Source organism: Cupressus sempervirens, chromosome 7 (assembly GCF_028749045.1).
Source record: "Cupressus sempervirens isolate cs-2001-9-10 chromosome 7, ASM2874904v1, whole genome shotgun sequence".
In the NCBI taxonomy this organism is placed as follows: Eukaryota; Viridiplantae; Streptophyta; class Pinopsida; order Cupressales; family Cupressaceae; genus Cupressus; species Cupressus sempervirens.
Window position 1 is genome coordinate 632737409 of NC_143124.1, and position 13162 is coordinate 632750570.

The following is a 13162-nucleotide window of genomic DNA, read 5'->3' on the forward strand; positions in this document are numbered from 1 at the left end:
TATTTGCCTTTGTCTTGGCATCTTTCAGAGGCTTGTAATCTTTATCAAAACAATTAATGAATTCTAGAACCCTAGAATAAACTCTCCATTTCTCCTTCTTGGTCTCTTGCTCCTGGAGAGAGAATCCATTTCTTATTATATCTTCAAGGAAGTAGGGTTGATGCTTTTTGGCACCAATCTTAGTCCTCTGTCTGAATATATAAAAAAATCCTTCACTATCATTGAAACAATCATGCAAGACAACCATTTCGTATTGGTCTAAAAATTTATACAGAAACAACCAACCACCCTTGGTGATTATGAATTGATGGGCCACTATACAAGATGAGAACTTGAACCTCTAGACCAACCAGTTAGTTGTGCTTCCTCTAGTCCACCTATCTGCTATAACATTTCAGCTATTCCCACCTTCAGAGGTATCTGGTAGGGGAGCACATGTGGGGTCCCTTGAAATCCATATACTCTGAACATTGTTGACACAGGGTATGGTGTGATATCTGCCCAATTATGGGAAACCTTCAAACCAACAGGGCTATCCATAGGCCTGATGAAATCCAACAGTGCCTTAGGTATCCTGGGGTTGTCCCTTAATAAAAGGCTCCTCAACCTTGATGCAAAGTATTTATCAAATCTCACAAAACTCGCTTCCTCTGCATCCCAAGTCATATCCGCACTCCATAATTGGATTGGCAGAGCTTCTCCCTCATACTCTCTGTTCAATACCATTTCTTTTCAAAGAAAGTAACACCTTTATACAAGAACATATGCATAATAAGTAATAGTGGCCAAATGTTTTTTCAATTTTGCCGTTTGCAATTCCAATTAGACTTGTGTGAATTTCCTCTGCTAAATAAGACGCAAAATAAAAAATAATATCCACACCAAAAGAAGAGATCTGTGTCATCATATACATGAACTTTATTGGTAGAAACTCTTGTTCATCTTCACCAAAAACCCTACATAAAGTCATGTTAATCATCAATGCCCTAGAATTGGAAAACTGCTTCTTCAAAGGCTCTTTTGTTGATGCTATAACAAAAGTCAAATTACCAATTGTGGCCAGGTGTCCTCTCAATGCACCTTGTTTGATTTGATCTTTACAAGACAAGTATTCCTTTTCCAATCCTTGAAAGTCAATGATCTCATGGTAATCTGTGGTTGGCTCCATTCCAAAAACCTCCTAAATTTCTTCTATAGTCATTTTCATCAAACACTTCCCATCTATTCTCCTCACCATCCTGGCTACTGGGTCATAATTTCTGGCTATAGCTGCGAGTAGGTCTGAATCCATGAAAACCCCAAAAACTACTAACTTACCTAAATCAATGTTCCAAATATTTCCGTGAGGGGCAAATTATTTCCTTTCTGAGAACCATTTCTTGAACAATTGGAGCCCTGTTTTGGAAGTTATGGCATCCCTAGTCCAATTCCCCTTATCAAACAATCCATTTACAACTTGGAGCCTAGGGTTTACAGGAATTATTTTCTTCATTTGGGCTGATTCGTTTGTAGATTCACTCAATTGTTCCAAAAAATCATCATGGATATGCCTACTGGCATATTCTACCTTTCCTAGAGAAACACTTTTTTGGAGGCATATTTGAACAATAATGAATAGAAATCAGAATTCCTTGAATTATATTTGGACTAAGGTACTTACTTGGATTCCTTGTCTCTTCTCTAAATTTTGCAATGAATCGCTAATATAGAAAGTTTTCACAATTCAGCCAGGTGGGAAAATAAGCTCTTCAACAGGTTCTAGCTCTTAGAAAATCAGAAATACATTTGCATGAAGAAAATCTTGACTGTCTGCACTATATTTTTGGTTTTGTTTTGCATGAGGAGCTTTAATTCTCATAAATGAATCGCAAAGAAACAAAGTGGCATTTCCTTCAAATTTGAAAATAGGCCGTTGATTTTTTTTTTTTGAAAAATCCGACGATTTATGAGTAAAACATTTTATGACTTAGCTTCAACCTTCCTAGTTGGCAGTTAATCCAATTGAATCCTTCTACGTGAGCCTTTTCTTTCATTGTTGGCATTGCACATTGAACCCACTTACGCCTCCTGACACGTGTCACGTTCTCGCTATGTCGCCAAGGGTAAAAGTCGAGCAACTCCCCTCGGTGACAAAGCGACCACCGTTGATCAACCTTGCATCAGATAGTAGAGCTTTATGATAATCGCATTACACACAAGGTGGGCCCGTGGTAATTATTTCAAATCGCTATGTTGCCATGGATAAAGTTCTTACAACTCCCCTTGGTGACAAAGCGACCACCGTCGATCACGGGAAGATCTGACGGTTTGGATCAATGTTCCATTTTCTTTCAAAGCGAATCCCTTGTGGCATCTGACATCCTGAGAAGTTGTTAATATCATGGAAATTTATGGCGCCCTCCTCAGGGTTGGTCTCGCCACATATCCACGTGGTGGGTTGTTGCTATGTCGCCAAGGGTAAAAACCTTGCAACTCCCCTTGGCAACAAAGCGACTGCCGTCAATCATAAGAAGATTTGACGGTGCAGGCCTTTTGTCTTATAATCTCGTTCCTTCATGAATGGGTCCCAAGGATAAGTATTGCTTGGTCGCTATGTCGCCTGGAATAAATAGCACGTGATTTCTTATGGTGACAAAGCGACAACCCTTGACCTTAAGGAAGATCAAGGGTTATTGTTACTTGATTACTTTTTTCAAATAAGACATAAACCTGTGGAAAATTAAAATGAAAGCTTAGGTTAAGGTTATTTTCGGAGACTTAGGATAATGTTTAGACAATGCAACAACTTTTTAAAAGGTACCCGAGAATAAATAAAAAGGGCATTTAAAAGGTTTTTTCCCGCGTATTTTTATTTTGAAAGGGTATGCCATGTACACATAACCCAAAAGCTTTCTAGGGCAACACTTACCGAAACTAAAAATTAGGATTCTTCTAGGGGTAACAAAACTAAAAACACCAAACCCTAATTTTCACAAAAGGAACCTGGAACATTCACTTATAGATGTATCAGAATAAAAATTAAGTGAAAACTAGACCGACATACTCCTTCAAATCTTGACTCACAAGTCTTATACTGAATTTCTTGATCCGATCTTCGAGCTTCATAATACATTTGTTAGTATTTCTTAGATTTTCCTTGAATTCCTCATTTTTTGGATTAGGTGCATTCTATGTCACTCTTTGTAGCTTTGCAACCCTCATCTGAGTAATATCCTCTGTCCATTTGTTCAGCATTCCAAGTAATGTGAGTAATACCGCCCGTCCATTTGTTCAACATTCCAAGATCTCCGCCAAGTGGTTAAGCTTTGTTACTGAGGGACCAAGCTCTCATACCAATTGTTTATCATGTTGAATAACTAAGAGGGGGTGGGGGTGAATCAGTTAGTCCCACACATTAAATTTTTTGATGTGCCAATTAATACTTAACAGTCAACAATCGCCACTTAAGATCTGTCGGTTAGCATAGTAAATCACCAATGTAAAGATAAGCATGAAAAATTCATAGAAACACCAACACAATTGACACCATGATTTACGTGGAAAAACTCAAATTGGGAAAGACCATGGAGAAGCTGACTCTCACGAATGAAAAACATTGGTTAAGGTGATTTTGTACAACAAGGCCTAACTGCCTGAAATGCTTACTGTGATAAGAAAGGGATATGCAGATAGGCTTCACTGCTAGGATGGCCATACCCCAGAAATACAATAAGGCTCACTGTCAATAGGATGAAAGTAGAACTAACAAAGAGTATGGTTGTCAAGTCTACAATTATAATTTGCTGCTATCTACCCTCCCCAAATCAGCTATTTGGGTAAGTTCGCAACTGCATCACATACACATGCTTCATGTTCAATACATACGTTGCCTCACTCGCAACAATAACGATGATATTAATAACCATTATCAATAGTATGCCCTGGATACAAAAAGTTCTCCTTTATTCATATTGGTATCCAAGCATACAAATGTCGGTTCATAACAAAATGTGTGATAACACCGATGCACTTAGTTGAAGTTTTACATTTAGTTCTAAGCATTGGACCTAAAACTAGAAAATGTATTACCACAATGTTACATTATGAAAATAGGTCACACATAAGATATTTCATTGTTTATCACAACTACTGATATTGCCGAAGTGCCACAACCAAGACCAAAAGATGGAGATCCAAGAGACTTCAATATAACCAATGAAGCTAGAGATCACCACGTGCTGTGGCCAAAGCACTGAGACAAAAACCAATGATCTGTACAAGTTTCCAAATATGGAAAGAATATGTGAGTGAACATATGTAGCCGCCACAATCACCACTAACACTGAGTGCACCGGTGGAGCCGAGTACACACACAACAAAAACCAGGAACCAAGAGATATGTGCATTCAGAAACATTCCTGTATTTACCCAAGACTTGTCGAAGACCGTTGTTGCCAAAACAGCCGATACGGCTAGAGTGCTGGTATGGATGTTTTGACATTAATGACAATCAGTGTCAGTCACAAGTCAAGTCGAACAAATTAATTATAATTTTATCTAATTTTACTTGCCATTATGTAAATTATTTATAGAATGCTCTTTGTAAATTAGTATAGTGTTGGAATTGTTATTTTTGAACAAAAAATAGATATATCCCAAAAGATGACATTACATGGTAGTACTGTGACTAGTTATTATGAGCATCAATACTGCTGTCAACAATACAGGAAATATTGCTGGTCAAAATGATTAATATGAAACGTTGTTAAGGCAGGGCATTGCTTAAAATAAAGAAGAGAGGACATTACTGCCCTGACGTGCCAGGTAGAATAGTTGCCACAACTGTAAGCTTGAAAGATATCTGAAGAGGTTATGGAAACCGTTGTTGTCAATTTTAGTCACCATTTTGTGTATAGATTAGTCTCTTAAATTTGATGGTTAGGGACACTGATATTCTTAACAAGTCTTATTTACCTTAGTTATGTTTTATTGAATGAATGATCTATTATCATTCTGTCTTAGTTGTTTCTTAGCATTGTTAAAGAGATATATATTCCAATTATCTGCAATCAGTGATTGTAAAACTAATGAGAAAAATCTATATTTCAAAAAACACAGTGTACACTTGTTTACGTTCACTCTCTCACTTGCTATGCAACCTGGATGTCTGTTAATGTAAACAATATCAGTTATTTGTTTACTACATTTTTGGGTTTTTTACTTTTTTTGAAAATTTCCTGGTCTTTTTCTGATAATTTCCCAATAATCAAAATATCTTAGAGTATGCTGAGAAATTCCCGAGTAAGTTTGTTTCTATGCAGGTCTAAACATTGAAATATTAAATCAACAGCTGTTAGTAATTCCTTAATTAACTCAATTCCTTTTATACTCTCTTCCCCCATGTGACTCTTTGGCTTATTGGTTCTATTAAAAAATTTAATCATTTGCAATTTTAACATTTCTTCATCTTGATGATAGATGAAGGAGTGTTATTTGAAATATTGATGCAAAATCAACTGGACATTTTTTTTCTCCAAAAGTTCATTTTTTTTCTTTTTTCTTTTCTTTTTACATATCATGAGATTCTGAATCTTACATTTGCAATCTCATTTTTATATGAATGTTTTTTTTGTGCATTAAGACTAACTTTAATAATTAAAAAAATTAAATTTCTTTAGTTTGGTGATTGACGGTCATCTCTTCATTATTTTTTCAATTAAATGCACCATTCTTTGACGTAGGCCATTGTAGTTTATTTTCTTGGAGTGCTACAACCCTATATAGAATCCCATGCTATTGTCAACTTCTATTTAAATGTTCATAGATGGTTTACCTGTTACATAATTTTCCTATCATTAATATCAATTGTCCCATCAATTTTTATTGTAAATGTCTTTCATCTTTCCGATATGTCTGTATTGTACAACTCAAGATCTTTTTGTAAAAATGTGTAAGAATTTGAAAATCTCTATGTTTCTTTCTTATCAAAATCAAGTTTTGAAAAATGAAAATACAAAAGGCGCACACAGCCTGTCTTTTTAGATAGCCTTTCATTTTTAATGTTAAATGATAAAATTAATTTAACATGTGATTTGCTCATCTCAAGCATGTTGTTTTATATCGGTGAAGGTTTATCAAATTTACAAAATATATGTGCCTAAAGGGCTATCCACCATATAAATCAAAATATCAAAAAGAAAACAGTCTGGCTCAGGACTTCAAACAGAGAACCCTAATGGATCATATAAATAATTGAAACAGGCCCCCAAATGGCAGCCTGACTACAGCTCAATGCATTATTCTAGATCAAGTTACAGCCTATCATACTTATTCAAAAGAATGGGGAAGGACATTTACAATCAGCACTCTTCTTTAGTACAGTTTTAAAACAGTATTGACCATGCCTTTAACATGAATACCGAGCTGCTTCTCAAGTCAGGTGTGATCGACTAGAATTTCATTTTGAATTAGGCTGGTCTTGGCTGCATGATTCACAGTTGACTTAGTCAGCCTATCTTCCTGACCTTTAAGTGTTGAACACACCTGGAGACTGAGGGGATGGTTTTGAGTCAGTTGTTAATTAACAAAACTCAGTCTTTAATTAACAAAACTTAATTTTATACTTAAATTCCAAAACATTAATCAGCAGCAGTGAAAGATAAAGCCCATTGAATGGATGGGATTTATCCAAAAAAAAGGTTTCCGATGTCCATAAAACTTCTATTATTAAAAGAAAATTTATAGTTAAAAAACATGCAATTACGCAAGGTGGCATGCATATGCACACACAGAAGTCTGTTGCTCACTGTCTTTGTTTGTGTGCTGAAGTTGTTACGCTTTATGCAGTTTTGCTATTTTGATCGAATATTGTCTTGTGTATCTGAGTAATTACACATTTTAAATAACTGTGAACTTTTCATTGTGATTGTTGTTGTTATGGGTGTTTGTATGCAAGGACTTCAGTATTTTTGATTTGTAAGGTACTGTCATGTGTATAAAATCCCAAATCCCAAATCTTAAATTAACTCTTGATGCACACATTTCCTAGTTTTTTCATTTTAGCTGGAGCACATTTGTGTTTGAGTTGCTGTAAGTTGGCTTGCTTGTAGATTCATATAAAAATACAAAATGTTCCCAAAACAAAATACTCATATGCTTTGAAAATCATAAGTTTGTTCATAATTTTTTTGTAATCGGTAAAATATTATTTGTTACCAGATATGGACACAAGGTTCCACCTCCGACTAGATAAACATCACATAGTGCAGATCCATCAACAGGTTAAAACTTAAGTTTTCCTAAAAATCCCGCTTTTATAGTGCGAAGAGTCATTCCAAAAGCTCTTCCCCTCTCCATTTTCATTTTCTTCTTTCCTTTCACCACTTGCCCACCCTCTTCAACCTCCCTCATCCAATTCACAAGAACATTTGTTGGGCTTCCAAAATCATTAGTAGTTTCACTAGACTCAACAATATCACAATCTTTCTTCGGAAGTTCGTGTTTGTTCTTAAATTAGCCATGCATGGTTTTCATAATTTTTTCCAAGGGAGCCTTTCCTTCCTAATTAGAAGAAATGTTTTACATTACGCCATAGTTACCCCATTGTCAGGATGATGGAATGGGGGTAGGGTTTTATGGGTTAGGGGGATAAAGGGCTTCAGTTTGGGAACAATGATGGGGCGACGATGTGCGCGTGCAAGTATACTATATAGTATACATATGATACTTAAAATGCTAGTTATGAAAAGATGTATAAGATAATTAAGAAGTAAAATAGCAAAATTGCAAATGCTAAATAATAAATAGTTAATAGTTGAACATTGAACATAGACGTTTTGGATATCGAATTATTAAGTAGAAATCAAAATATTGATACTAATTGGAATTTTAAATTGTTGAATTGACAAATGGAAGATTTTTGTATTATATGATGTTGAAAATATATGATCATAAAGATGATTACAATGATTAGCATGATATCAAAACAAGTACAAAACTGAAATGTCAAAATGACAAAGGAGGCCTCTAATCATCACTTGTGAGGTTTGCAATTCTCTCATCATTGGAACTAATGGAATCACCAAGGTCAAGTTTCATCAAAGGAACACCAATCAACCCTATATCTGAAGCATCCTCATCCTTATCACTCCGTGATGGCTTGTATGGCTCTACATTGCACTATGCTGCTAGGCTCTCCTTGTATACACGTGTCTTGCAATCAGTGATACACAAGGCACTATGTACAACCACTAGCTTGTCTGGTCTCTTAGAGGTAAGTTTGTTCCTCTTATAAAAGATTGGACAAAGCTATAAGTAAACCAGTTCCAGAAATTGAAGAACTAGAAACTTGAGACAACAAACAAATGGCTAGTGTGGTAGTCATTGATTTTGGTTCATGACAAGTCCACCACAAAACTAGGAACTCCTGTGCCTTAGTTCTTATATATGCCTTTGTTGTAACCTTATAACACCTGAGAGTAGTGAATTTCCACTAAGTGCAAATCTTGCTAGCAGCTTCACCATCATACATCCCATCAATGCACTTGAAGAACTCTTCCTTCACCTCATCATCCTAAATCAGTGCAACTCTACCAGGTCTAGGCATGTACCACTTCGGATCCAATGCATAAGCAACCATGTGCAAGAGAGTGTTTAGACTGTCCCATCTATATTGATTAATAGGCCGAATGTGCTCATTGTAGAATGCTAAATTGGGGTCCTTATCTCCCACAATTGGCCTCATCTGGCCAAGTGTATAATCAATGTACTCACACACCTGTACAAGGTTAGGTGCATCCCCATCCTCATATTTGATGACCTGGAAAAGTGGATGATGATAGAAACTGTATTTTGTGTCACTCCATAATGCATCACTCTTCACTATCTCCTTCATCCTATGCCCCTACTTTGTAGTGGCCCCATCCCACCGATTCCATTCTTGCGTCATAGCCATGAGTTGTAGTGGCTCTTGCAACTTTAACATTCTCTCCAAAAGTATGAAATCGGATGCAAATTTGTTCTCAACTGGTTTCAAGAACTCCTTCATGAAGCTCTTGAAGAGTGCATGTGAAGTGTTGTGGTTGGAGATAAAAATCTATACATCTCTCGCATCTCCAACCACTCCTTTTAATCCACTCAATCCTCTAAATGTTCATCTGTGCATTGTTCATGGCATGCACACAACATGGAGTCCACCAAAAATGTCTATATGCTGCCTTGATAAGCTTCTCTGCACTCATTTTCCGCATCTAGCACTACTTGAACCACATTTTGTAGAACAATCTCCTCAATAACTATCCAAATGATGTCAAACTGAAAATCAGTCTTTTTATGATGCCCTGAGCAATCAACTGTCCTTAGAAAGAATGGGTCCTCTGAGCATGTAACTATGATATTGATGAGTGGATGATGCCTAATGTGCATCCACCCATCCATAACTGTGTTGCATCTAGACTCCTCCCATCATGCCCTCATTGTCTTCATCAGTGAATTGGTCTTAGCATAGTTTGTTATTGTACATGATCGTGGTCCTTAATCTGTGCTCACCAGGTGGCACACATGATGCTTCTCCCTTTGCCACCATCAACATCATCTCCTTGCTATAAGGAGATCGAGCTGTATGAAATGGGAAGCCATTAGCAAAAAAAGAACTTGTCAATGGAATCATCTATCTGATCCCTTAGGTGCACATTGAACAAATCGGCTATGGGGTGACTTTGAGTTTGCATCTTGTGTTTCCCCTTGCTCTGTTGTGATTCAACCATAGTTTATAACTGGATGAAGGTCTTGAGGCTGACCCTGACAATGTTCTTGCTCTCTGATGTGACCTAGGAGTAGAAATATGTGGCTGCCCTTGCATTTGCTACCCTTAAATCTTCTGAATATTCTGAACATGTTTCCCACTAGACAAGGTTGTAGACATTGCAACTCCCATGTTGACTAGAACAGCCCAAAGCTTGTTGAACTCAATTCAATAATGCAGATTTTTAGCCTTGTAAAATTCACACGCTCCCACACCTTTTCCTTGCCAAAGAGGAAGTGTGCATTAACTCCAGTGATGCTCCCAAACCATTGTGTACCACAAATATTGCATTTCCATTTCATCGTAATGTTGGGCTGTTAGTTATGTTGCAAACTGTCTGAGAGGAGATTGGGAATCATAACGACCTCCAGCCCACTCAGTCAAAAGCTGGGAGGGGTTATTAGTAGAAAGTGTTGCACTAGTTATGGAGATGGTTTGCCCTTTTGAGTTTTGCCCTTGCTCACCAACCCTCATTGGGCTCATCCTTAGGTTCATTTTCTGATTGGCTTGCGCTATGAGAATGAGTTCCCATCTCATCGTTATTCATTTCATGATTGTGGGAGCTCATTTTGACACTACATTCACAAAATGAAAAAAAAATTCAATAAGCACATAGTTTCTAGATATGCCTTACTCTAAAATGAAAAAATACTGAATCTCTATATTTTAATTTTTTTAACAAATATCAAATTATAAAACAAAATCTAAATTAATTTAGAAAATATTGCAAGAAGAAATTAATAACATTGAAAATCCAATAATAAATAAAAAATCAGTTAAAAACCCTATCTTATGCTTGGAAAATCTCTTCAACAAGGTGAAGAATCTTCCTCCTTTTCTTCTTCGTGCTTCTTGTCAGTGTGTCACTCTTTCTTTTGCAATCATTCCTTTCACTACTCCAATCACTCTTTTGCTCGTCTCGCTGTACCAAACAATTAGAAATGAAAATGTGAATACAAATGAAGCTTGGAGGGCCTTTCGAAGGCTTGGAAGGTCATAGATAATAGAACCACATAATTAATTAAAAAATGCGTGTTTTAAAAAAAACTTGTGCTATAAGTTGCCACTGTGGGGGACACCCAGGTTTCTCTGGGACACTCTTGCACCCCCTCAGTGTTTGGGGAACACCGGACGTCCATGTTCTGGTGGCAACTGAACTTTTTGGGCAGCGCCACTGGAAAGTTGGGGATATGCTGTCCCCATGTCCTGGAGATGCCCCATTCCAGGAATTCTCTGGATTTTGGGGAGGTGGAGATGCATCCTCGTAGAACACTGCAGTTTACACACTGTTCCGTTTTGTGTTGTTCTAGATAGGATAAGTTAAAATGTTAACAAAATGTAAGAAGAGATTCAGAATCCTTGTACAACAATATGTATGTGAATAAAGAAAATGAGTAGGAATGTTTTCCAGCATGCTTATTGGACAGACATTGCACCTGTTTATTCTGTTCTAGATGGAAACTGTGATTAAGGTTTCAAATGAATGCGATGCTGTTTAATATTCTGTAAATGTAGCCAATTTTCTAAGGTCGAAGTTACCTCTTCTGATTCTGATACAGGTTCAGGTTCGGGAACACAGGTTCAGATTTTTTTTCTCATTAGGTTCTGGTTCTGCACACACACACATGCTTACACCAAATCATAAATAGATATCAATGCATGTATTTCTAGTATATTATGTTGTCACTCTGCTGGTTGAGCCAATTCAGGAGCAGAGAATTGTGTGTTTAGTGACTTTTTCTTTAAAATATTTCATAAACGAATCTTAAACTTGGGTCACAGATGCCATATGCACAATTGAGTTACTGATTTCAATATTTCTATGTATGCCATCTATTCATGTTCCACAGAATCAAAACTGTCTGAAAATACTTTTTCATTTTCTAAGACAACCAGATCAAGAATCCTCTTCAGAAGAATTAGCCTTGTAGCATCCTAGAGTGGAAGGTGAATTTGATTAAAATGCTTAGCAAAGCATTTTTCTCAGCAAATTTAAATAGCTGTTATTCATATATGCATCCAGAAAAGGATATCTGAACTTTTAATACAACGGTACTGTATACATATAGTCCTTATTGGAGGTCATATTTTTGAAACAAGAGGAGGGTGGGGTTGTACACATTAATGAGCAATATGTAAAGTAATGGAAGAAGTAATCCCCTTTTGGAAGGCACAGGTAAAGAGAGTTTCACTCACCAATTTGTTGTCTTGCATGGAGGTGACCTTAAAAATGCCTTCATCCTTTTAAGCGTCTACCCTTTATTGCATATATAAATTGCTGAAATGGTTAACAAAAATGCAATAGTATCAGGCTCTTAAATAAAATCTCCTGCTATTCTGTTGTAGTACAGTAACTAGATATGATAGATGCAAAGAGCTTTGACATTGATTGTATGCGTAGTGAGCTTCTCACAAGACCAAACGAAAAACAAAAGTGTTAACCATAGTGATGGTTAAAAACAAATGAAGAAAAACAGGACTTCTTCATTGGCAAACGCACCCAAGGTGAAAAGTAGAAGATGAACAATACTGATGTTTTAGTACTCAAGAAAAATAAGGCATACCAAGAAAGAAAATCTTCTGGGTTGCATCAGATTCTCCGTGGATTCTGCCTGGGTCCTTCCCAGGTGCACGGATCCTCTGTGGGTTCGGGTTCTGCCTGGGTCGTTCCCAAGTGCATGGATTCTCTGTGGGTTGCGGACCTACAGAGGATCTGTGCACCTGGGAAGGACCCAGGCAGAATCCATGGAGAACCAGCTGAGAACCAGGCCTGGGATTGAACCCATACCGGAACCCAGGCTAAAACACAAGAATCTGGTAACTTAGTCTAAGGTCTTTGGTCCTCAATAAAAAATTCTTGCAAGGCTGGCATTTGTCAATCCTTGTATATTACTGAATTCAGTTTGTTTTCATGATATACTCACAGACGATGCTTCTATCAAGGGTTCATATCATCTTGCTTCCAAATATTTTATGCTTCCAATTCACAGAAAAAAATAATTTTAAATGCTAGGTGGGTGATTTACATTTTATTGTGTGAATATTACACACTACTTAGCCTAAATATTTATGGTTTGTGATACTGCAGTGAAGATGGAAGTTGTGTCTATGGATATTCCAGTTGTCAAGGCAAAAGGGCTACAATGGAGGATTGTTATGATGCAAAAATATCAAATATCGATGGACACAGGGTTGGGTTTTTTGGAGTTTTTGATGGTTTGTGACTTATTTTGTTTATTTATACAAGTAGAAGGATTGACTACTTCTTTGTTCTATTCAGAATAACAAGCCGTACAGTTTGATTGTTCTTTTGCTTTGCAGAGAGTCTTTTATTTAAATGCAGGTTTATTTTGCTATTCAGTTCACTTAACTATTTTCTGG

The 13162-nt window shown here is 36.8% G+C and overlaps 1 protein-coding gene across 2 annotated transcripts in view; it reads left to right on the forward strand.

Annotated features, from left to right (window-relative positions):
• LOC149548286 (putative protein phosphatase 2C 52) overlaps positions 1-13162 on the forward strand; it is a 57145-nt gene that overhangs the window by 13953 nt on the left and 30030 nt on the right. For both annotated transcript variants that reach the window (XM_089792346.1, XM_089792347.1), the window contains exon 3: positions 12870-12997. In XM_089792346.1, the coding sequence (XP_089648472.1) occupies positions 12870-12997 (128 nt within the window). The remainder of the gene's footprint in view (positions 1-12869; positions 12998-13162) is intronic.